Below are 24,016 nucleotides of genomic sequence, written 5' to 3' on the forward strand. Positions count from 1 at the left end.
ATTCTGAAAAGGGATTCCTTGTGTCTCTTAGAGACATGCTGTCTTGGTAAATTAATCCCTCTGAATTACCCATACATCCCTACCACGTGCCCTGTTCTTCTGGGTTTCTTCTCACAGATTTTACCTGAAGGCATAACTGAAACATACGCTCTGCCATAAAGGGACTGTGCTGGATTTCTGTTTCAGAACACACACCTTTTCTCCCCATTTAAGACCGCAAGCTTGTTGGCCTTTTACAGTACGTTGGTGCAGATTCTAGCCCATTCTTGCTAGAATTTGTCACCGCAGAATAAAATTTCCAGCCCCTAAATCTGGGGCTAGTACAAGCTTTATAGGAGCAGGGCAAGCAAGTTAGAAGAGCCTTTCAAGATCAAGGTGCCTCCAGCTGGGCGTGCGCCGCGGCCTACCTGAGAGTTGGACTTGCGGGGGCTGCAGCTCTGGGACGCGGTCTTGGGGGAGCAGGAGGGGGTACTGCTGGAGGAGGCCGACCCCTTGGTGCTGTCGGTAAACCAGGAGAAAGGCACGAACGGGGACCCTGAGGACCGGGAGGGGCTCTCCGACGGCTCCCTGCAGGGGACGCACAGGGGGAAGTCATGGCGGAGCAGGGGCACGTGAATGAGTGGAAACATGAGCAGGGAGACTGCAAGACGGCCTTGACTAGGCTACACTGGGGAAGGGGGTGACCCCCTCTAAATCATGGGTTATTTAAAACATTAGGAAATGATAAAAACCAAGCAAATAAGCAAAGTAGGACTTAAATTGATGAGCACACTTAGGAAGGAAATCTAAATGTTAGCAAGGATAGAAATTGAGGCCTAAAACCAAACCTATATAATAAATTATAATAGAATTGACAATAACTGCAAGACTGAAAAATAAGCTGCATGTGTCACAGGCTGCCATCAGTTCCCAGTAGGTACATGATGTGATGAAGCACACCCATCCTAAGTCCTTTTCTATGTAGTAGCTGCTGTCAATCACCTGTAAAGTACTTAACTATGAGCGTGCAGGCCCATTAAACAGCGACTATGTGCACATGGATTGACTGTACCGCTCCTGCAGTGCCACTGAGACGTGAGCTGGGGAGCCAAGAATCTTACCTGCTTCCCACTGATAACCTATTGGACTTCTCCTTCCTGACCTTCCCATAGGAGCGGCGCAGTGTGACCCTGTAGGAGGAAGGGAGAAGGTGACCAATACTGCAGAAATTAATCTTTAATCACCTCTACCTTGCTACTTCAGCCCTTTTTTTGTGCAGGGGATTCACCATTTATAAGTGTACCAGTCAGTGTTTGTCCATGCAGTGCAGAGACCCAGGAGTCTCTGCCCTTAACCCCGATCGACTGGCTCACCCCAGATCCAGGAATCTTCTCTTGGTCTTCTTATCCAAGATGACCGTGGGGCTCCTGGGTTCTGCAGGGCTGGTGTCCCGGCTGTCATCTGAAACACCAGCACAGCCATGACACCTTGAGGGTAATCCAGTATCCCTTTGATGGGATACAGGAAACTTAACTGTGTCACAGCATTAACTGCAGCCCACAGCAATACACTCTCCACTGCTCAATATGTGTTCTCTAGCACTCACATAATGCACAAGCCAATACATATTGACATTTAACAAAGAGTTGCCACTTCTGTGTGTTTCATCCAGACAGGATGATACAATACAAATAGAGTCTTATATAGCACCATTCGTGTCTACACTTCCCAGAGGGTATAACAAAAATAAAAGCTAAAAAGATGCCGTGAAATTGAAATCAAACCCATCTACTATACTGGAGTTTCTAAATGTGAGCTGGAGGGGAGCAGTGAAAGAAAAGAGCAAGATAGCTGAAAGATAGCTGTCCAGCTGTTTTCAAAGGGTGGTTGTGTGCGTCAGGATAAGGGTCCCTCATCACTGGTGACACAATCGTCATAACCTGACAGAAAAGGTTGCGTGACCTCTACTGAGATATGTCATTAATGTGACACCTGTTGTGATGTGCACTAAGGGTCACACGGCCTCTACTGCAACACCTAACACTGTTTACATTGCCTCTACTACGATGATAAAGAGCCTGTGTCATGTCTGCTACAATGTCCGCTGGAGACACTATCTGTTAACTGTGGAAAAAGGGAAAGTTAATATAACAATTCTCTTGTACACCAACACTGACTTACAGCAGTATTTGATATACATTTATGCACACGCTAACCACAGTGCTGAAATAATTATGATGTACACACGATAAGGTCACTTCTCTGCACAAAGGTTAGTGGGAGTTTAAAAAGTTAACGTCCCCTCTTGTTAAAGTCTTTTTCAAGAAACAGATTACATTTTTAGGATTTTGCAAAAAGCTAGATATGGCCCCATGGTCTCTTCTCTTTTGTGATCTTATATTCCTATTGGGGTGGTATCTTTGTCATGCATGTTCTCTGTGTGTTCATGTGGGTTTTTACCGATTGCTCTGGGTTCCTTCCCCAGTCCGAGACATATGGTACGTTAACTGGCCTCTGGAAAGACTGGCCCTGGTGTGAGTGCGTGGTTTCTGTCTGTGTGTGCCCTGTGATGGTCCAAGGTGGATCCCCCTAGTGACCCTGTACCGGATGAAGCTGGTTCAGACCAGTGCAGAACGGGGATTTGGGGTGTGCCCACAGCACGCCTCGTACCTTCGCTCTCCGTGCGGCGCTCCCTGCGCATGTACACGGGCGAGCCGTCGGAGCTGGGGCAGGACTTGGAGGGCGAGCTGGTGGGCGTGGAGCCCAGGGCCTCCTGGGACGAAGCGTTGGTCAGCTGCTGGTAGCGGGTGCGGGAGGCAGGGGGCGCCGCCTCGCCCTCCTCTAGGCTGCGGCGCACCACGGAGGTGTCGAAGGAGAAGGCCGGGCCCCGGTGGACGGGCGAGGAGGCCAGCAGGGAGTCCGGAGAGGGCGAGGAGCGTAGCGCGGAGTGCAGGGGCGAGCGCATGCTGTGGAGCGGGCTGCCGTGGCTGTCCGACGACTGCAGCGCACGCACAGACGAGAGAGAGAGCAGAGGTCACATCTCTACCAGTCCCCCCTCCATTCCTGTACTTCATCATCCATTATTTTACTGCACTGTGATTAGATCTCGGACTTAATTCATGAAGTATATGTTGCTAGATGCTAGTTTCTTGCAAACTCTTGTTTTTAATGGGAATACTTTTAAATTCCTGGTCAACTTGAACTTCTAAGAACCTTCAGATGATAACTAAAATGGTTAAAAGAAAATTGGGAAGTACAAAACAAAATGCTTGCATTTTATGACAAAGTAACAATTGCAGCTTCAAAACATATTTGTTTTTATCTCTCCAAAGTGAAGCTGAAATAAGGCAGTTGTGAGCCTGGACTATTTGACATAAGTGGACTATTAGACCACGGTGAATAACACCCACACTGTAATAATACTTCCCTGGGCCAAGAGGTTTATGAGTGGCACTAGGGTGAGTGTGGCTTAATTGTAAAATAACAAACAGCAGACAGAAGTGGGAAGTATAGGGAAGTGAATTTAAGACCAAGAACAGAGGTCACTTTACGCAAAGGGTTGTGGAAGTGTGGAGCAAGCTACCCAGCTGCTTTGCTAAAGCAGAAACCTTGGCTTCAATCAACAAACGCCTACTAACTATGATGAAAGAAGCCACTACAAGGAAACAAGCCGGGTGGGCTAAATGGCCCGTGTTCTTAAGGGCTGGGAGATGGCCAGGACAGTCCCCCTGAGGGGCGCGCGGCTCTGCGAACCTTCCTCTCCAGACTCTCGTCGCCCTCGGTGGAGCTGACGCTGTCCCGCAGGCGCGAGCGGGAGGGCCGGTGCCTCCTGGACTTGACGGACAGCTGGGCGCGGGCCTTCTGCAGACTGCTGTCCAGGAGCTCCGTCTCTGGAATGGCCTCGTTAAAATCTGGGGAGGCGACGAAATGCAGGAGAAAAGGTTACAGCGCGTCCTGCGAACACTGCAGCAGGGGTTCCCCGTCCTGGGCCTGGTGACCTCCACACCTGCTGCCTTTCATTCCTCCCCTCCTCCGTGAGATGACTGAGGGCCCACTCGAGCCAAAAAGTTGCTTCATTGGGATATTTGCACAAACTCACAAGTTTGGGATTTTATTTCATGAAAAAAATACTTCAACACGGTGAAGATCTCCAAAATGTTTAAGAGCTGGAAACAGTTCAGATTAATCTAAGTATGATTAAGTCAAAGAAGGGTTTGCTTGTGTGAACTGGAGCTCGGCTGGAACACAAACCAGCAGGTGTGTGTGGGTCACCAGGACCACGATTGGGAACTAGTGTCTTTCAGTAACATGGCCAACCAGCAGAGGGCAAAAATGCTGAAAAATTAATTAAAACTAAGCCAGTATTGACAAAGTAATCACTAAAAATAAAATTAATTAGGTACAGTGATTAAATTTAGCTAAATATAGCCAAGTAGGGTAATAAAGTGATCTTCTTGACAGCAGTGATGTAAAATAAGACACCTCTGCTCAAAAAGTTCTTTTTGTGGGATACTGGTAAGAGTGGGCATCAAGCAGGCCCAGCGCCTTTCCTGGGCTGATCGGTGAAAAGCCTTTCTCCTGTTGTTCTCTCCTTAAGTCATACAGCTGTTGTGGTAGTGAATTCCTAGCAAAATAAATGAAGAAACTGATTTAAAAGAAGCTGAGGATGAACACCGTGTACTGGCTTTCAGCGTATTCAGCATGACCTGGATTTGATCTGTTGATCTTATTGTGAAAACAGGCCACATCTTGTTACTGCCCGGTGCCCAGTCCACCCCTCTCAGTCTGCCCCACTGGAAATCGAGTCAGTAGATTGTGTCCTTACGCTTCCCTGGTGTCAAAGGCACTTTGATTGAGGGGCAGCACACTCGCTTACTGTGCCTGAGGATGGGAAGGCAGGGAGTAGGTTTTTTTAAGGTTCATTTTTACTGATGGATTTATTGAGTCAGTATCCAGAATAAACCACCCACAGAAAAAGAGGGGTGAAAAATTTCTCCCTCTTTCAGAAAATGGGCTGTCCCTTTTCACTGAGCTGAAAACAATATAGAAACAACTGAGATGAGCAGCATGTTTTGCATTAACTGATCAGACGTTTTTCTCCCCCTTTTTGAGAAAATTGGATAGTCATATCCCTACCTAACGGGTATAAGCTAACATTTTTAACATGACAAAGGCATGGATCCTTAGCACAGTACCAGCAAAAAGGAAAGGAGGAAAAATACGAGAGAGAAAAAGATAAAGAAGTGATTTAAAAAGCATATTTGTATGGAAGCAATAGCGGTATGGTTTACATCATGCTGTACAACTCCCCTCTGTGCCATCATCAAATTATAGTACTGATCTGGGTGACATGCAGATCAAGTGATTCAATTCTTTCTTCATTCTAATTAAAGGAGAACTTCAGGTGCCACATGGACAAGATAGGAGAGGACAAGACCAGCAGCATCAGACATAACAGCTCATTGTGGAACATACACCACTAATTCTTCCCTATAGCCTGATCTCGGTAGATCCCAGAGGATCAGCAAGGCCGGGCCTGGGCAATATTGGGATCTGCTTAGTGCAGCTGAATGTGCACTGGTAAACCAGTAGGTGGGCCTGTTAGATATGGACCAGAATTTCTAAACTATTGCCCCAGAATAGTGACCAGACACGCTGTATCGGGACAAAGTGCTGTACTTCAGATGATGTTAAAGATCCCGTGGCTGACTGTAAGCATGGGGCGGCTCCCAGCGTCCTGGATAAATTCCTCCTTGTGAAACAGAAGTCATTTCTCCTTTCTCCACCTGATCTGCTGTGGGGATGCAGGTAAAGAAAAGTTAGCTCGCATCGCCTTCCTATCTGTGAAGCAACCTGGGATAGAAAGTGCTCTGTAATTCCAAGGAATTATTCTGAGTTACATGGCCTACATCCTACAGCACCTAGGCTACAGCAGCTCTTCCAAAGCCCAACCCCTGAGTGCAAACTAACCCCACTGAAAGCAGCAGATACCATTTGGCGAAAGAAAAAAAAAGAGTTTGTTTTTGATCCTGTCCGACTTCTTCATAAAAGATGATTGATGATTTGTTAATTAAGGGGGGGTTGGATTAACTGCCTCGGGGTCTCTATCTTTGCTTCCTGCTTTCAACACTGAAGTCTCTCAGCTGACGAGCCATTCAGTTAGTATCGAGCAGCAGGCGAGAGCGGGGAAAGCTAGCACTAGCAGCGGATACATTTTTCACTGCCAAGACAAAATCCCAGAGGAAATGTCTCTCTTTGTATCGGAACCTCGGCTGTTCCCTGCGCCTTTCCTCAGATTTATAATAAATGAAGGTTGCTCAGCACAGAGAGGACGACTGTGCTTGCTGAACAGCGGGTGGAAGTCTGATCATATAGTTACTTACATTATATAGAGGTATCACAGCTCTGTACACAAGAAGAAACATCTAATCAGATATTCCTGTCAGATGATAGCAATACCAATATTTTCTCAGCTGGCAAAGACCTAGGGATACAGAGACAGGAGATCAAGTTTTGCACAACTAAATAGCTAAACCCGTTAAAACCGAGATAATGCAAGGCAGAAGGCATTTTTCAACAGGAGTAGAATTTGTCACCGCAAATGGTTGTTGCTTTCTAAAGACTTAGAGAAAGAAAATGCGCAAGTTATTAAGTTAAGTGCAGGAGGGATAAGTCAAGTCAATCTCACACAGCCTCATCATTATCAAATGAGCTCTATAAATCGAACACAAATGCCTCCTTTCACATTCGTCTCTAGCATCACTCCTCCAGCCCATCTCCACCTTGCAGTGGCCCCCTGGTCACTCCCTCTGAACGGGACTCAAGCCTCCCATTCACTGAGCAGGTTAACCCTGACTTACAGCATCTCGCCAAGTATCGCAAACATCCACAAAGCATTCCACTTTTCCATGTCGTTGTCCCTAGAGAACTGAAGAGTACAAACTCCTCCTCAAAACAGTGCAGTAACAAAACGAATAAACAAGTTACCATCTCTGCCCTGGGAAATCATAAAAAAAGCATTTGTCCCACTTCTTCCCTGTAGAATTTAGAACTAGCCACACCAAACCTATGCCAAATTCCTAGTGTCCCAATCACCCACGACTGTCTCGTACAGATAATCCTCAAAGTCTGCACTAATCCTGCTGTCCGCACTCCCAGTGTCTGTCCGCCACCCACAAAGTTCTCCAGCACTTGAAAGTGTGGCAGGCAACGCTGTTTCTTCAGGCGCTGAACCAAAATCTTCGAAAGCAAATGACAGTCTACCCTGTGTATTTAAAGACTGCAGACCCAGCTGCTCTCCCATTTCCCACACTGGGTGACGAACCTGTTGAATCCTTTACTGGACTGCAAAGACATGTTCATTCTCACACCACCGTTTATACGTTTTAGCGGCAGGAAGGGGGAGAAGTTGTGCTTTCTAAGAAAATGCACAATAAAAAAGTCAGAAAGATTTAAGTTCTAAATTTGTATTTTCTAGAATTCAATTTCAGTTACCTGAACTTTGCGTTTTTAAAATATATATATACACATATTAGTAATTAAAACTCCATACACAAGTACACTTACACACAGTTATTAATAACTGCATGACCTTACTGGCAGACAGTAAAATGCTAGTCAGGCATGGAGGGGCAGAATAAACCAACACACAAGCCACAGGACTATGGCCGAGCAAACCATATATGCACCACAGCAAACGATCACACAGGAAATGTTAGTTGTTGTGTTGATCTCTTGTATCGATCCATCAGTCTGCACTCGGCCTTACTGATCAGCGTTTTACCTCCTGCCAGGTTCGGTCTCCAGATCTCAGGTTAAGCAGAGCCCACCGAAGGACACCCCCACACCTTCAGTTTCCTGGCTTGCTCTAGTCGTGGAAGGCATTAAGGACCACAAACAAGGCACTAACACAAGACATGCTAACTTTGTGTAGAAAAGCATCTATGCTCTTGTGCTTTACTTTTTTACTGCTCTCACACTCATTTACAGCAACCCAGGCAATGGTCAGGGAACTCCACACGAACAGCAGCTCTCAGTCCCCATGCAAAACAGCACTGCCATCAGCTGAGATTCATCAGGCAGAACTAATTGGGGCTGTGGATTGGCATTGCAGTCTGCCTCTCATAGTAAGCACTGGGTTATGCTCAACAAATGAGACAGATTTCGTCAAATTAAATTACAAATTACAGTAGCTCCAGCTTTTGGTCTAGTTCCTCTTTTATCACTGGACCGACAATATTATGAATGAAATGAAGACCCAAGCAGTAATTGCAACAGCTGCACCTTCCATCCCCAACCAATGTGACGCTTTGACAAAAGAAGCTATCTGTTCCAATGGTCTAAAAGGCAATTTCCTATCCAATTCCCCAAATGAAATTATATCCGTGATGGCTGTCTTTGTGGCTTTTATAGGCACTTGTCACAATTTACTCCCCTAATGGATTTGCAGAACCGTGTAACACAAGAGCCTTCATTGGCTTCCAAACATCCAAAATAAAGTAAAGCAACTCTGGCACGCACACGGGGAGAAAGTGATGTTTTAGGGGACAAACCGACCAACAAACGAATCCTCACAGAGAGTCGTGCACGCACATCTAAGACAAGCATCACAAATCCACTCCTATCGATTATACCCACTGATACCAGAGAGGGTATAGTGAGATGCTATTAAGATGTCAGTATTAGGAGATCACAGGCCTGACTAATGGGTAGCTATTCATCAGCAAGTAAGAACACTCATTTCCGGTGCAGTAATTGCGCTACAGGCACAGCGTACACTCTGCTTGTGCCTTCTAATTGCTCACACAGGAGACAGCTGAAGGCTTCCTTCTGATTCTTTTTACAGACAGGGAAGGGCTTGAAAGTCCTTATTATTGCAGCACCTGATGCCACTATCCTTAAAAAACACATCCCAGGAGATCGCTTTGTTTTCCTTGAAGCAGCAGAAATTTATTGGAACGTGGATTTAAAAAAAACCGAAATGGTTACGAAAACCTCAATATTTGCAGATTTTCCATCAATGTTTCAGTCTTGGGGCTCTGAGCTTTGCAACCTCGCCAGAAGAGAGCAGGGGCTCGCTGCAGACGATCTCAGCCTGGCAAGAAAAGTACCTATTCTAGTAGCAGACGTTGAGGCCGGCTCAGACATATCAGCTCCTGCTGAGGATTTCCTCCATAAGGTGGAAACAGAAGGGAGAATTTTGCGCTCCATAAGAGCTGCCAAGCAGAGAAAAAAAGCAACTTGAATTGCTTCATCTTTCTAATTCATGTTTTTTACTGAATTACAGTGCTATTCAGAATTGCATACACAAAATACAACAAGCCTGCCAGTCTTATGTTTCATTTTTCTCATCAAGGGGTATTATGATTTTGACATTCTAAAATTACTTATAGTTAATTAAGGTCACAGAGCAGCAAAGACACAAACTGAAGAAGAATACCTGTGACAAGGTTACATGCCTGGAAACAGATATTTAAAGCATATTATAGCACTTTGTTCTTCTACAGTTTTGTTTTGAATGTTGAGAACACAAATAATTATAACCCCAAACAACATCTGCAGTCAATACGGCATCTTCTGTGAGTTTTAAATAACACATGCTACTTTAACATGTTTGGTGATTATTTCTCCCTCAATATTCACAAGGTCATACATTACGTGCTGTGCTAATCGGCGCATTTCCAGATTGCACTCGGTGGAAAGAAAAATGCATGTGTGCATGTCTTACTGAGCCCAGGCTGTGTTGACAGATCTTCTCCTTGATCTCCTCCTGAATTGTAAGAGTAAATCACAGCATAAAACTCCAGTGTTCCTTACTACCGCTTTTTCAATACAGATCAAGTCCTCTAAAGACACTATAATATCTTTTCATGAAGACATAAGAAGGCCCTTTGTCTACAAAAGGCAGATTATACAGAGCAGGTATGTAGATGTTATATCACAGTTATGAATGAATCAAGACACATTAGTCCCTCATGGAACCAGGGAGATCCAGGGGGATTCTGTACAAATGCAATAAATCAGGGTTGCTAAGAAGCAACCAGCAAAATGGAGAGCTGATAAAAAATACTCCTGATCATTTGGATATATCGGTGTGTGCATTTTTTTACTGCATCTTTAGGATTCATTCCCCACTGCTCCACCACCTTCTCTATAATTCTATATTTGTAAAAAAATAAATAAAAGTATTTTAGGACAAAAGAGGCAACTAACATGTGTTAACGTTCGCTTGCGCGAGATGAAGACAAAGAAGCAATCAAATCAGACCTTGAGAAGCAGAGTGCCTGTGAAGCACGATGATGAATTACAGAGATTTCAAGCCATAAAGCAGGAGAACCGTCTGGAGGCACTGACATGCGATCATCAAGGCAAGACAGAGCAACGTGGCAAACTGCAAAGGCGGCTCTGCTCTGCCATGACAGCAGAGTGCCAGCGGGACGCCCCCCTTCTGCCCACTCCCATAGGCGCCCTGGTCCAACCGGCCCACCATCCACAGGGCACAGGGCCCCATCAGATCCAGTCTCCGCAGGTCAGGGTAAGGCCTGGCCAGGGGCCATCGGCACATTTTAACTTTCAACAGAACACCAACTGCAACACATCCTAAAGAATCAGTCATCCCAGGCCACACTGGCATATTGGCATTCTTTATCTGTAATAAAATCATGAAAATCTTTATTCCCAGAATGAATAAACATTTGGAAAGCCTTGAAGTGCTCACTGACAGATATTTCTAGATCAAGAATATAACTCTCAAAATTTGTTGATATTTAAAATTTAACAAATAATATCCCTTACACTTAACAGTTTTCTGCATAATCAGATTTAAAATTTAACAAATAATATCCCTTACACTTAACAGTTTTCTGGATAATCATATTATTGCTACAGGATGACTTTTATACAGGTAATCAAACTTTAATTAAGGTAAAAAAAAATCCTATATAAGCAGCTCTATAAAATATGTATAGCTGCTTCATTTAACTTTGACTAGTCATGTCTAAAAATGGTCTCATTGAAATTGGGGAGCATAATGCTTTTATTTTGTGATCAGTGGCTCTTGAGCAGCTACTGCTGATAGAGAGGACTGGACCTGAGCTGCAGGCTCCTGGGAGAGGGTTAAAACAAATAACAGATTTATGGAGAAAACACACACTTCTTCATCCTGCACAGAAGCCTCAGCAGATATATCTGCCCCCACCAGTAGTACCAGAACGGCATGGCTAACCTGTGACACAAGGGTAAACTAAGGAAAAACCCACCCGCATCCACCACCGAAAGAGCCAAGAAACTAAATACACTAATGCAGAGCCATCGACGATAAATATTGAACAGACCAGAGAATAACAGAAAGTGGACCCTTCTGTGTTGTTGTTTTTTTATCAGTTTGAAACTACCACTTAGACTGGGGATTGATTTTGAATTTCTGTTAACAGCAGATGAGGTGCTAGGAATGGCGATAAGACCTGCTCCTTAACTACAAGCCCACAGTTTCAAGACCGTAGGCTCCTGCCTGTTTACAAATCTGGGTTTCCTCTGCTGAGGTCAGAAATTCTGCAGTGCACTGCATCAAGGAAATGTTTTTGGGTATTAACGCATTGCACTCAGATACACTTGTTCACACTTTTAGAGTCTTTAAATTGCATTTTATGCATTTAATGCACTTTTGTATTATTGTCACTGACTATTAATTGCAAAGAGCTGTGAGCCATTTTGTAGGATTATTTCGACATAAACGTTTGCTGTGTGTGAACTTGTTGCACAGATAAATTCCTGCTATACATACACAACTGATTACAATCTGAATGTAACAGAGTGGGTTTTTATCTGCTACACTGCCATGTTCATGAAGAAGAAACTATTGTCCTGTACATAAGAGCAGTGCTAAACTACCACCATTCCTCAAGTGATGACAAATAGTCTTAAAGCTTCAATGTACAGGCCACTGCAAAATACCCAACCCCAAGCAGTCTATCTATCCACAGCCCACTCTGCCTCCAGCTGACAACACAGCGTGGTCTGGAAGTGAGAGAAAGGTTCAGCAATACAGGGAATCGGGCAGAACCGGCCAAGAGGATTACCTCAGCCTCTATTCTCGTTTCCCAGAATTCATGCAGCTGACGGCACGGAAAATTGCTTCACGCCAGGATAAGGCCTCTCCTGCCCCAGCTAACGCCGGCTCGCTGCAAAATCGAAACTGCTGCCGGGCTTCACAAAAAGGCAGCGACCAACCAACAGCTTCTCAAAAAAGGCAACCCACAGGGATTCGAAGACGCTAACAAAACCCTTCGTCACGGGTGTCAGCAGGCAGCTGCGTCACCAGGCTGCTGGGGCCGTGCAGAGCTGCGACTGCAGCACGCTTCGTTACAGCCAACCTCAAAACCAGGCGCACACTTTCACCACGCCAGGTGGGCCGCCTGCAAGGCCTTCACAGACGTGTGGAGGAACAGACAGTCCCCACCAGAAACCCAAACACCGCTGGATTAAGCAGCACAAGTCTCCGAGTGCAATACCTACAAAAGCTTAGCTGATTGGCATTCCAGTGACGTGTCCTTATTGATCTGTACATGAATCATGAGAGCACCATTAGGCAGCAAATATTACGTTTTCTTGGGATCAGCCGGGGAGGGGGTTTGGCAGCAAACACCATTCCATGACGTTGCTTAACTATAACAAGTGAACCCAAATGGGATAAAAACAAAAAGGCCTGCCAGCAGAAAAAACTTCCACACCGGGGACGACAACATTGACGGATCTGACCCTCGTCAGCAGCAAAGCACTTTGCAGACGGGGTGAATGGGGACTCGCAGAGCTTTTATGAGCCGTTAGCCTTGCTTCTGCACGTCAGGATCCAGACTCCAGCCCAGCTTCCATTAAACACTGACTGCCCCCTGGCTGCCTCCCCCCCTCCGCTCCCGTTATTGGATTTTATACAGCTCATAAATGAATCAGGAGGAGTTAGCAACCAAGACAATTACCCGTGCTCTTCCGCCCCCTCCTATCCCACCTACCCAGCCTCTCCCTTAGCTGCTTTTCGTGAGCGACTTCCCTGAGGACTAAGGTAGTAAAATGGAGACGGGCAGCATGATGCTCTCTGCACAACGGGGGAACATCCCTGCCAAGTGGCAGATCGCGCCATGGAAGGTGTTTTCTCTTCCTTCAGGCAAACCCCAGCCCCTGCAACGGCAGCACCGCAGCTGGTGAATGGTTTCTAAGTTCCTGGGAGTTTGCGGCAGAGCCAAAGCTGCTGTGTTTGCAGGGCGAGCTGTGCGAGATACATTTTTATTTTGCATCCGCAATTGTTTTTTTTGGGGGGGGGTTTCCCCCGGACAAGCGTCCGGCTTTCCTTCTGCCGCCGCTGACCAGCAATGGAAAGCCAGCATCAGCGACGAACCCGGCCGATGCTACACTCGTCCCATTGTAGCTGGATGTAGGGTGGAGCTCGGCTCGGCGATCGCTGCTCTCTCATGACATGCCGGTTCAGTAGAGGATAGCCTCAGTCCGGGCCAGGAGAAAATAAAAAAAAAAGCTAAGGGGGTCTCCTCTACAACGGCATGCTAACGGGGTCTTAAGAAACTGACCCTATCCCCTATTGGATTAAAACAGATGTATTCACAAGCCTGCTTCTTTACAGGGCTGTATCACGTCACAGGAAGTTTTGTTGCCTCATTCTGAACCATAGAACATGCCGCTGCACATACCTGGAAATTCTGTCTATGTTGTGATGTAAATTGGAGGTTTTACAAGTTAACGTGTACATTTTACTTTCAATGTGGTTTGAAATGACTCATCAATGCGGATTCTTTCTAACCCCGAAATATAGAAATTGTGTTGCAGTTCCCCTCAAGTCAAACCTTTAATGAAGAAGAAGGAAAGTTACAAATGAGAAGAAGCCATTCAGTCCATCTTGCTTAGCAGCTGACTAGTAACTACAGTAACTAGCAGTAATTTGATCAAAGGATCCCTTCCAGCTATTTCATGATAGAAATCAAAGCCTGTTCCAAACCCCAACAACCCTTTGTGTAAAGCAATTCCCTCCTGTTCTCGGATTTCAGTGCACTTCTACTACTGAACACAAGTTACTGTTATTTATAAATGTCAGCTGAAGGATACAATCATTCTGTAACACTTTTTTCCCCCCCGAAGATCTGTGAAAAGGATGCAGCCACTGGTGCCCCAGAGCAGAGGGCAGGTGAACGGGGAACAGGGCACTCACCAAAGACATTCTCCGACTCCCCTCCCTGTGCAGAAGACATGGTGCAGCTGGCACTGGAAAAAAGAAAGGTGAGGGCAGTCAGACAGGAAGGAGGCCAGTGAACATGCCCAGAAGGCCCAGGCCTGAAATCAAAGAACAAAGATGAAACACTCCCAATAAAAAATGAGATATGAAGAACATCCACAAAACCATAATGGACAGCAACTGATTGAACACACTTTTGAACTATCTGCTGTGCATGTGTATATAAACTTACCTCAAGAGATGAACAACAAGCCCAAAATAATACACATCCTAGTAGCATTAACTGATTTCTGATTTTCCACTTAAACCTTTACCAACCATACCAATGAAACGCAAGAAGACCAAGATTCTTGATGAAAAAAACGGTTTTGATCTTTTTTAATGATCAGTGCAAAACTATGGGAACTTCAAATAAGACTTCTTATATCGATATAATCCCATACTGGTGACTTTGCCTTGTTTTAGATGAGGTTGTAAAAAAGGCCAGAGAGCAGGTTTTAATCCTGGAGGCAGCAGAAATAAGCTTTTTGGGCATGAGCGCTCCTGGCACGTCTGCTCGCAATATATTCTTATTATTTTTTAATGCCGTCTAATATTTTTGTGCTCACGCAGATTATTTTTTTGGGGGGTGTAATGTTTCTAGACTCGTGTACAGTGAGTATTGCATCAAACTGCATCAAGCCAAAAGCAATTTATAGTAGGGTTGCTTTCAAAAAGATACTCCTGCATAATGAACCTATATTTAACCAGATGAGTCAATTAAAAACAAAATCTTATTTCTCCTGATGACCTGGAGAGCATACAATCAAATAGACGATGCAGAGCCAGCACTCGATGCTCTTTCTCTTTAGTGCTCATAACATTTTTATTCTGGGAATTCAGGTAACTGTCCAATGGCTGGGAAGTAAATGGTTTGACTAAGGTCATTATTATTATAAGGACAAGGTAGACAAATGTAAAGCAAAAAGGGGAAAAAAGCCCTCTCGTGCTGAGCTTGTGATCTTGCAGTGAAGAAATATTTTAAAACTATGAGAGCTAAGCCATTACAGGCAAGATACCTAGGAGAACTACATATTATACTGAGAATTGTTTTGCAAACAAATCTCAATATCATCTTCTTACTAATAAGCACCCAAACCCAGAGCACTCAGTTCTAGGCATGGAGCACTGTCTTCCTGTGGTGGGGAAAGCTCATTCACAGACTTGTACACAGTATACATACTGGACGAACTGATAAAGCAGGCACACGGGACCCAGTGCCAAGAGTGGATGGGCAGACAAGGGGAGAATGCCATCTGCCACACCTGCCTGCAGGCAGTATGATGTGTATGAACCTGCTGAAGACAGACAAGACCGAATGACAGATGGAGCTCAAGTTTGACTCATGGGGGGGTGGTCTATAAGCAAAGCCCCCCCCGCCACCCTGTATCTCAGTGAGTGTACTGCCCAGCTATGCAGAATATGCCCAGCTCCATTTCAGTCACTGCACTGTAGATCTGCCCAGGGACTGGCTGAAGTTAAACATTTATGAAATATGGGAGGCAGCCTTGCCCTCTGCATCCACAGGGATGACCTATGTGTATATTAAACCTGAGAAGAGGACCCAGAGCACACAGGCAGTACGCCGTGTTAGGGGAACTGGCTCAATGCGTGTGACAAATACCTCGTCCAGCGCCTGACCTTTGGCAATAAACATGTATGCTGCGTGAAACAACAGGACTCAATGAAGCTGTTTATTTCTCTGTTCTCCATCTGTCTGGAAACTGAATAAGGAGTTAGGCAGAATCACAGAGCACAGCCTAGCCAATTAGACAGATATTCAAACACGGAAAAAACAGAATGGGCAGATCAGCTTGCTTGTCTCAGAAGACCTCATCTGACAATTATCCATGGGTAGAGTCTACACACAAACCACAGGTGTAGTCAGGGAGTGATCATATCATATTATCATCTGTTTACCAGTGACTACATGAAGATGAGCCCAACTCTGAGCTCGCTTTAGGAAAGTTGGTAATTGACATTTCTGTGTCAGCCAGCTCAGCTGCAAACAGGGATGACACACATCTATCAGTGCAGGACAGTGCAATGACAGCCTCCAAACCCAGACACTGTCCCATTGTGGGATTGCGGACTAAACCTCTCTGTGCAAGTAGACAATAAGAATGGGGTTCCTTAGCCGGTTACACATCATACCAAATATTACACAGTGTTTGCTGCTTCACATCAAGCAACCAGACGAGATCTGACATCATTTGAGGCATCAGACAAGTTTAGCGAGATCACATTCATCAGGGTTCTTAGTTTAGAGGGACGAGGGACTCTTTCATCACAGAGAACGACACGGCAAACACAGTCATGATCACACATGCCGGCATTTTCTCTCTGCACAAAAAGATATTTCTGGTAAAGATCGCAGCACTTATTAACATTCACCTAACAGGCGTTCTGGGTGGAGGGAGAGGGCAAACACAAAATAAAATCCTAGAAGAGTCTCCCCCCCCCCCACCCCCCCAGCCCCCCAATACACCGAAAATAAAGCTAGACTTTGTAACGGAGGAAGAAAAAAACCCTTCGTCAGGAGAAAAAAAAACTAACAAGCTAAAAAAAAACAAGAGGGAGAAAGAGGAGTGCAGGAGTGGGGGGGGTGCTGGTGGCAGACAAAACAGACCCAAAAAAATACAGAAAACAACACAGGAACTCACCTAAAACACAGTCGTGCCACGACAGCGACCAAACAGCATCCTGGGGTGCCGTAGTGCGCCCTTCTTTCTCCGTATCCTAGAGACGGTACATCTGTTTATCCACAGGGCTAGCCAGTCGCACTGCTCCGCTGAAATCAGATGCGCTCTTGCCAGGGAGCTCACCCAAGGACAGGAGAGAGAGAGGAAGAGCGAGAGAGTGGAAGGCACAGCCTGGAGTCTCTTTAATTTGAGCCCTGTGCTGCTCTCCCAGCACTGAAACAGCCTGCTCCCGGTATTTTCAGAGTGGGGGGAGGGACTGAGCAAGAGAGCTGAGGGGAGGCTGAGGCGGATGCGGGCTTGGGCACCGTAGACACGGAAGCAGCTGATTTTCAGGCTGACGAGTCATTGACTGAGGCTGCTATCCGTGTTCCCTCTCTCCCCCCTCCTGATTTCTCTCTGTCTCTTGCACACAAACATGCCACATACTTGAGATTCAAGGGGTCGGCTACCACTGATGGTCCTGTATTTATTTCCAAGCCCTCTTCTGATGTAAACCAGGGGGGCCTTGATGGAAAAGTGCAAATTACTGTGATGGATGAGAATCATGACCTCTGTGCACACACCCCGAGAAATGAATGGCACCTTAACCTCCCTCTCCCAATCCATTTTATAAGCAAACAATCACTCTGGCTTCGCTTTGTTGCTTAAGCCGAAAGTCTTTTGCAAATAATCACCTACTAATACACAGTACACATGCCATTCACGGTGATTCATGGATCAATAACCGACTTATTAAACGGCATCAGTCCATAGGATGTGCATGTCTAGAAACAAGTAAATAGCCATCCAAAGATGGTGTTTGAAATAGCGTAGCGCCCTTATTTTATGGGCACTTATCCTACTGAAAAAAACAACTCAACCCCTCCATTGCCATCCCCACCCCCACTCTCTCTGTTTCACACAACCTCCAGTCTCTATGAAACAATATGAACATGCTGTTCCCAGGGGTGCCATTAATACTGATGGAGTCGGGAGATTCATTGCCAGGGCTGAGAAACCAGTGTGATGATACCTCCACCCCCTACTTCACAACCTGGACAACTGACCTCGTGCAGAAAAATTAGACCCTAAAATCCGAGCTGCAGGTTTTTCTAATTCAGTTCTGAACAATTAATGAGGGACTGCAGCTGAAGACTTTAGGAGGGTACACGTCACTGTGGAAAGAGTGAATTCTGGCTGGTACAGGATACTAGTGCTCTTTCGCTGTTTATTATTCAGTTCCTCCATTATTTTGGTTCTTTCTGTCTCTTTTGTGGATGCCTTTCTTGTAAAGCACCTTGAGATTATGCACCAAGAAAAGTGCTATATGGAAACATCTTTTCCTGTTCTGGTGCTTTACACCATCATTATAGACATGAGAAAATAACTGTACTGTAGTGCTTACTTAGCATAAAAAAAGATTTTTGTTAATCTATTGGTAGTTACTTAATTCTCTTTATGTCTTGGGACATAGGAAGCACCATGTGCTTGTTTGCCTTAAAGGTAAAAAGAAATCAGTGAAACGAAGCAAAAATCTGATGATACCAGGAAAAAGCCAAACCATACTTGGTATTCAAATATACAGCATTATTTACAGTCACTACTGTAAAGCAAATTGTTTCTCGTTCACATGCAAAAGCATTACAAAGTGAGGGGACTGTATGGTCTTATAAGCAGCAAGTCTTATAAGCAGCTACACTCAGCAACGGGCTTGTCTGAAATAACGATTCCCTCCTCTGACATCTGACACAGTGCATTTCTTCTGGGTCAGTGCACAGCTCGGGCTAACTAGCACCTCTTTTAGGACTCAACACCGATTTGACAAGAGTACGTTCAGGGTTAAGAGAACTCAGTCTGACAGAAGTCGGCCAACTTCAGAGCAGACTGTGGCAATTGTGTTTAACAAGAAGAGAGTCCAAATACAGGCGGTTACGAAGAAACAGTCAAAAGCAAATTCCTGTTGAGTGGTCTCCTGTGGCATACCTTCCCAGCCCAGCATGTTTATTGATCTCAGAGGAAAGCCACTGTAATGAACTCCATACAGGGTACTCAGATTCCTTAATGTCACATCAGACGCAGTAAAAAGGAATGCAATAACTGTGGTCTGAACCCCAAGGTGACACACTGGCTGTGCAGCTAAAACACCTGGATCTCTGTTGTCACAGTGCCAGAACTTCCACTGCAGGTCATTAAGCCATGCACCTCTTCTGAGAAGACCAGAAAGAGACCCCTCAAGTAGAGGCCCACTCACCTGGACTCAAAGGGGAATGGCAACGCTATATTTACATCTCAGGGTTATATTTCAGAATCAGCATTCTTTCAGTTCATGAGTGCATTTCAAACCACAATAAAAGCAAAATGTCTGGTCACACACTGACATGCAAAACCTCAGATTTACATCACAAAACAGACAAAATTTCCAGGTCTGTGCAGAGGCAGGTTCTGCAATTCAGAATGAGGCAACAAAACCTCTGGTGACGTGAAGGGGCCCTGTGACACTGTAAACAAGCAGGCTTATGAATACAATTTTAATCCAATAGAAATACTGCTCTAAATTTTGAGACACTTTTGCAGACAAAGACTACTTGTTAACTCAGCAAGCAGATGGAGTCGGAACTGCAGCGAAAAGTGTGCTGTAAAACCTGTACATCACATTACATCAGTCATCACAGTGGCTGGTGAGCAGAAAGGGCGGCTTCACGAACTCTCACTCTCGCCCGTGGCAAGACCAGCGGTTTGCGACAACGCATCGACTTACAGTGCTTTCACAAAGTCCACCATTTTGCTTAATTCAAACTTTGCTAAATGTATCTATACCATCAATGAACTTATTTTGTTACAGAAATTTAATGACGGTCTGAGTAATTGGGTTTCACTTTGACACCACAGGATCGCCGGGAGATCAGAGTTCTATTAACCTACATGATGATTTTGACTGGGAAACTGCAAACTAAAAACAGAACATCAGGCAACCGTGCGTTTTTGTAATGACGGCACCTTCAAGCCAAAACCTTGAATATTAGATCAAAGGGGTAAAAGGAGAGAAACGAAAGGATCTCATTTTAAATTAAAATCAGGTGCAGGATGGACCCCAATAGCAGCTCAGGCTTTGAAAATACCACAAAAAAAAACCATGATAACCTTCCTCAGGAGGTGTTTGCTCTTTTTCCTCGAACCATTCACAGGGGAAATCATGTTCCCAACCTTGGTGCGACTCCCCCAGAAGTCTCCTATTAGCCCGGACACCTTTTCGGCGGTTCTGCAAAAACGTACAAGCTGTCTCTCACTACAATAACACACCAGTGACCTGACCCTTGGCTTAATCTCTGCATGCATAAAGAACAGGCTATTATAAACCCATTTTGCCATCTCTCCTCGCCATCTTCTTGACATATACTGATGAATACTTATGACTTTGTGTGCTCCTTGGGGATTCAGATGTCTCACTTTGACATGTGGCATCCACACCCATAAAGCAGCACGCCCCTCCCCCAACACAAACACACACATCACGATCCCCCCGCCCCCCTCCCCAACACCTGCCCATCTGGAAGGATGCTCTGGGGCCGCATTTTAATTCATCGTGTTTAAAGTATAGTGAAAATTGCCTTCTCCATCCACATGGCACTACAGAGCAAACTGCATTCACGTGTTCTAAGAGGGTGATACTACTGGTGAGAAGGGAGGCGCATTTTCCTTGTGCAGTGTTTACGGTGGACAGTTCAGTGGACATTGCAATGTGTACGTATTGGGTGGCAGACGCGCAAAAACCTGAAATGACTCAGCCTGGTTTTGGTGAAGCTGATCACAGGTCATGCACAGAAAACACAGTCTCAATTAAAAGTACAGGGATCACAGAACTGGAATAATTAATATGACCAGAAAAGCTTATAGTCGCAGATGGTAACTAGAAAGCAGTAAAGAGTGCTCCCTTGTCTTGTTTGCTAAAAAGCAAACCTTGAATCTGTCCTTTAAGTTTATTCCTGCTGGATGTGCAACGTCTGGCCATCCGTACCACTGGGTGGATGCAGATGCGCATGACAGCGATCGCCTAATAGGTTATTCATGAACTGTATACCCATATGAAGCTTTTAATAATACAAGTCATATTACTTTACATTCTATAATTGGTCAATAAGAACAGCAAGGTCATTGGCAAAACGTACAATAATGTACTTTGAAATGCTTTGATTCCCCCCCCCCCCCAAACAGCAATATGTGATCTTATCTGGTCTGGAAGCAGAAAGACATCACAGGAGAAGCTGCATTTGCAAGCTCGCAGCCGAGCACCCATGTGCCCTAAATCCGTGGAATTCCAGCACAAGTCCAAAACTGTGCTTTAAAGAGGGACCGCGTTGTATGCGCCATGGAAGTGAATGTTCAGGACAATAGGTCATTATTAAAGGAAAGAAAATGCCGTTGGGTTAATAACGCGGGACATTTACATTGTGGGGGGGGACCTTTGTTCACCAAGAGTTACTGTTACGGTAGCTGCCGAGGTGGGGGCTCAGATTTTCTCCCCACGTTCATAGTAAAAAAATCCAGAACACACATGTTCTCTGCACTCATTACCCCCCACTGAATCTGCCAAGTCACAACCCACCATGGGACTACAGGATATTGCTCTGCCCTCTAATTGAAGGCGAAGCATGTTAGAAGCGGGGTGGCACTGTCTCTGGAGACCGCCCCCCCCCCCCGCCCCGTTTCCTCGAGCAGACCGCAGCCCTGCTGCTCAATTACCACAACTGAATTACTTTCGCTGCCCCAGTGACGGGCTGCAGGAAATACACCGGCATAGCGCCTCGGTTTCTGTGCTGTGGGGATGAATAAATGAAGCCAGGAGTCAGGACAATCCTGCACAGAGCAAGGCAAAAAAGAAAAACTGTGCCTTAGGGGGGGAGAAATGTTTACAGTGTCCAAACGCTGAAGCAAAAATAGATTTGCAGGATAAATGTTCGAGAAAAGGCCACAGCAGTCTTAAGAGGGAGAAATTATTACTCTGGTTTTCCAGGCAGTTACTAAACGCCTTGTTGGATAGTCTTTCATATGTACTATTTTAACCAGACACAATACCCTAATGCTATTTCAGCTCCGCGCAGACAGGAACTGTTCTTTCAGGACCACAGGGGAACTGCTGAGTGCACACAGGGGAAGGTGCTGTGGAAATGGAATAATACGACACAATCTTGACAGCCTCCCAGGTGGCACAGAAATAAATACATAAATCGCATTTCTTCACCCTTGATGATTTTAAGGGTTAGAAATGTATCAATTTTAGTCACCACAACAGCTTCTACCATAACCTTGAGTTGTATAACCAAAGCTATGAGGTGATTAGGGGTGTTACCCCAGTGTCCTGGCCCAATTACCAATCATGGCCTCCTAATAATCCCCATCTCTGGACTGGCTTCATCACTCTGCTCTCCTCCCCACTGAGAGCTGGTGCGTGGGGAGCGTTCTGGCGCATCATCCAGGTGGGGCTGCACACTGGTGGTGATAGAGGGGATCCCCATTCCACTCAAACCTCAAAGGGTGAGGAGGGGTATATACAGTACCCTGTTCTATTCCTAAGGCCTCATCGTTAACATGTGCCCCAAGACAGAGTCAGGCCAGCAGGGCTCCTTCTCACCCCTCACACATACTGTGCTGAGAATGGCCATGCTGATGAGGAGCCTGTGTCACATGGCCAGCCTGCTGGAGCCCTTTCGATAAGCCCAGTAAATAAGGCCAATCTGTGCTGGTTCCCGGATGGGAGTCTGAAGCAGGCTCTGCTGTGCATATCGATAGCCTGGAGCACTCGTCTGAGCCGCCCGCCCTTGATGTCTGAAACGAGCTGGCAGATCTGGGCTGTAACAGTCTGCAGCCTAAGCAGGACTGAGAGCCAGGCCCCTCTGTGCAGACTTGAGAATGGGTTTCGAATACAGTTAAGAAAGAAGCTATTTTTCCAAACCATTTCTTTTTTCACCAAGTCATCTACAACAGTTCTTCTTCTAAGCCCTGAAGACGCCTCACTTGTGTCTGGCTATGTTCATTGCAGCTACAATCTACATGAGCTTCCGCAAAACCGCGTCGATTCCAGCACTCCAGTGAGCCAGCCTTGGACAGCGTGGCAGCTCAATTTCAAAAGCTTTCACCTCCAGTAGTTCTTGTTCTCTTTGACAAAGAGTGGTAAGTGCTTTTTTTTCCCCCCCGTCTGGAGTGGGGTCTGCTGTCGTCATCTGTTGCTACGACAACCTGTTAAAAATGAGGTTAAGGCGAGAGTCACCCCACCACCTACACACCTCTCTCGTCTCTTCTCCTCCCAGTTTTCTGGAATAATCCAGTTCCAGAGGTGCATGCAACCTACATGGGAAAACCTTGTCAGCTTCCTTCTGTAGGTCCATACTTGAACCTCAAAGCTCAGTAGGACAGAGTCACCAGCAGCAGGTGGTTCTGCTCTCAGAAATGCTGGGTGAACTGATTAAATTGGGTACCACACTTTGCTGTGCCCTGTTATACAGCTCTGTGGACTGAAGAAATTGGGGTAACATGCGTTGCTCAGGAGTAGCCATGTCTGCAGTGGGGACTCACCACTCCACACCGCCCATGTATTGAGATGAGAATGCACATTTTTCTGATTAATGAATAAAGGGAACAAATGGGAAGTGCATTTCGGAATAAATCACAGAACAGGAGATACTTCTTTACATCAAGGGTGGTGGGAGTCTGGAACAAGCTGCCTAAATACTTCAAGAAACAACTAGATGGGATCCTCATATCAATAAGGCACTAACTACACGATGGGCTAAATGGACAAAATAGTCCCCTCTTGTATATAATCTGTCTTTTATTATGGGGTCCTATGAACCTCTTTGAAGAATGAAACTCCCCTGGTAAATTTGGTGTGAGTCAGGACTGCAAACACTTATTTTTTAACCAGCAGCTACCTTATAAAGTGGCTTGGATCAGTGTGGATCCACAGTCCCACAGGCAGGTGTTCTAGTCCTGTCATAACACCTGTTTTGTTAAAGACCACCGAAGACAGCCCACTGGTGAAAGGACTGAATCCCCAGGCTGGGATCTGTCACTGGCCTAACTGATC

The 24,016-nt window shown here is 45.5% G+C and overlaps 1 protein-coding gene across 2 annotated transcripts in view; it reads right to left on the reverse strand.

The window, feature by feature from the left end:
* samd14 (sterile alpha motif domain containing 14) overlaps positions 1-24,016 on the reverse strand; it is a 35,684-nt gene that overhangs the window by 9,375 nt on the left and 2,293 nt on the right. The window contains exons 2-8 of one of the 2 annotated variants that reach the window (XM_015362152.2): positions 16,918-17,074; positions 14,192-14,244; positions 3,733-3,890; positions 2,650-2,977; positions 1,353-1,440; positions 1,101-1,169; positions 408-567 (exon numbers count right to left, since the gene is read on the reverse strand). In XM_015362152.2, the coding sequence (XP_015217638.1) occupies positions 408-567; positions 1,101-1,169; positions 1,353-1,440; positions 2,650-2,977; positions 3,733-3,890; positions 14,192-14,231 (843 nt within the window). In that variant the 5' untranslated portion in view covers positions 14,232-14,244; positions 16,918-17,074. The remainder of the gene's footprint in view (positions 1-407; positions 568-1,100; positions 1,170-1,352; positions 1,441-2,649; positions 2,978-3,732; positions 3,891-14,191; positions 14,245-16,917; positions 17,075-24,016) is intronic. The other variant, XM_015362154.2, reaches the window with a different exon arrangement.

The sequence above is a fragment of the Lepisosteus oculatus genome, chromosome 28 (genome assembly GCF_040954835.1).
Source record: "Lepisosteus oculatus isolate fLepOcu1 chromosome 28, fLepOcu1.hap2, whole genome shotgun sequence".
NCBI lineage: Eukaryota > Metazoa > Chordata > Actinopteri > Semionotiformes > Lepisosteidae > Lepisosteus > Lepisosteus oculatus.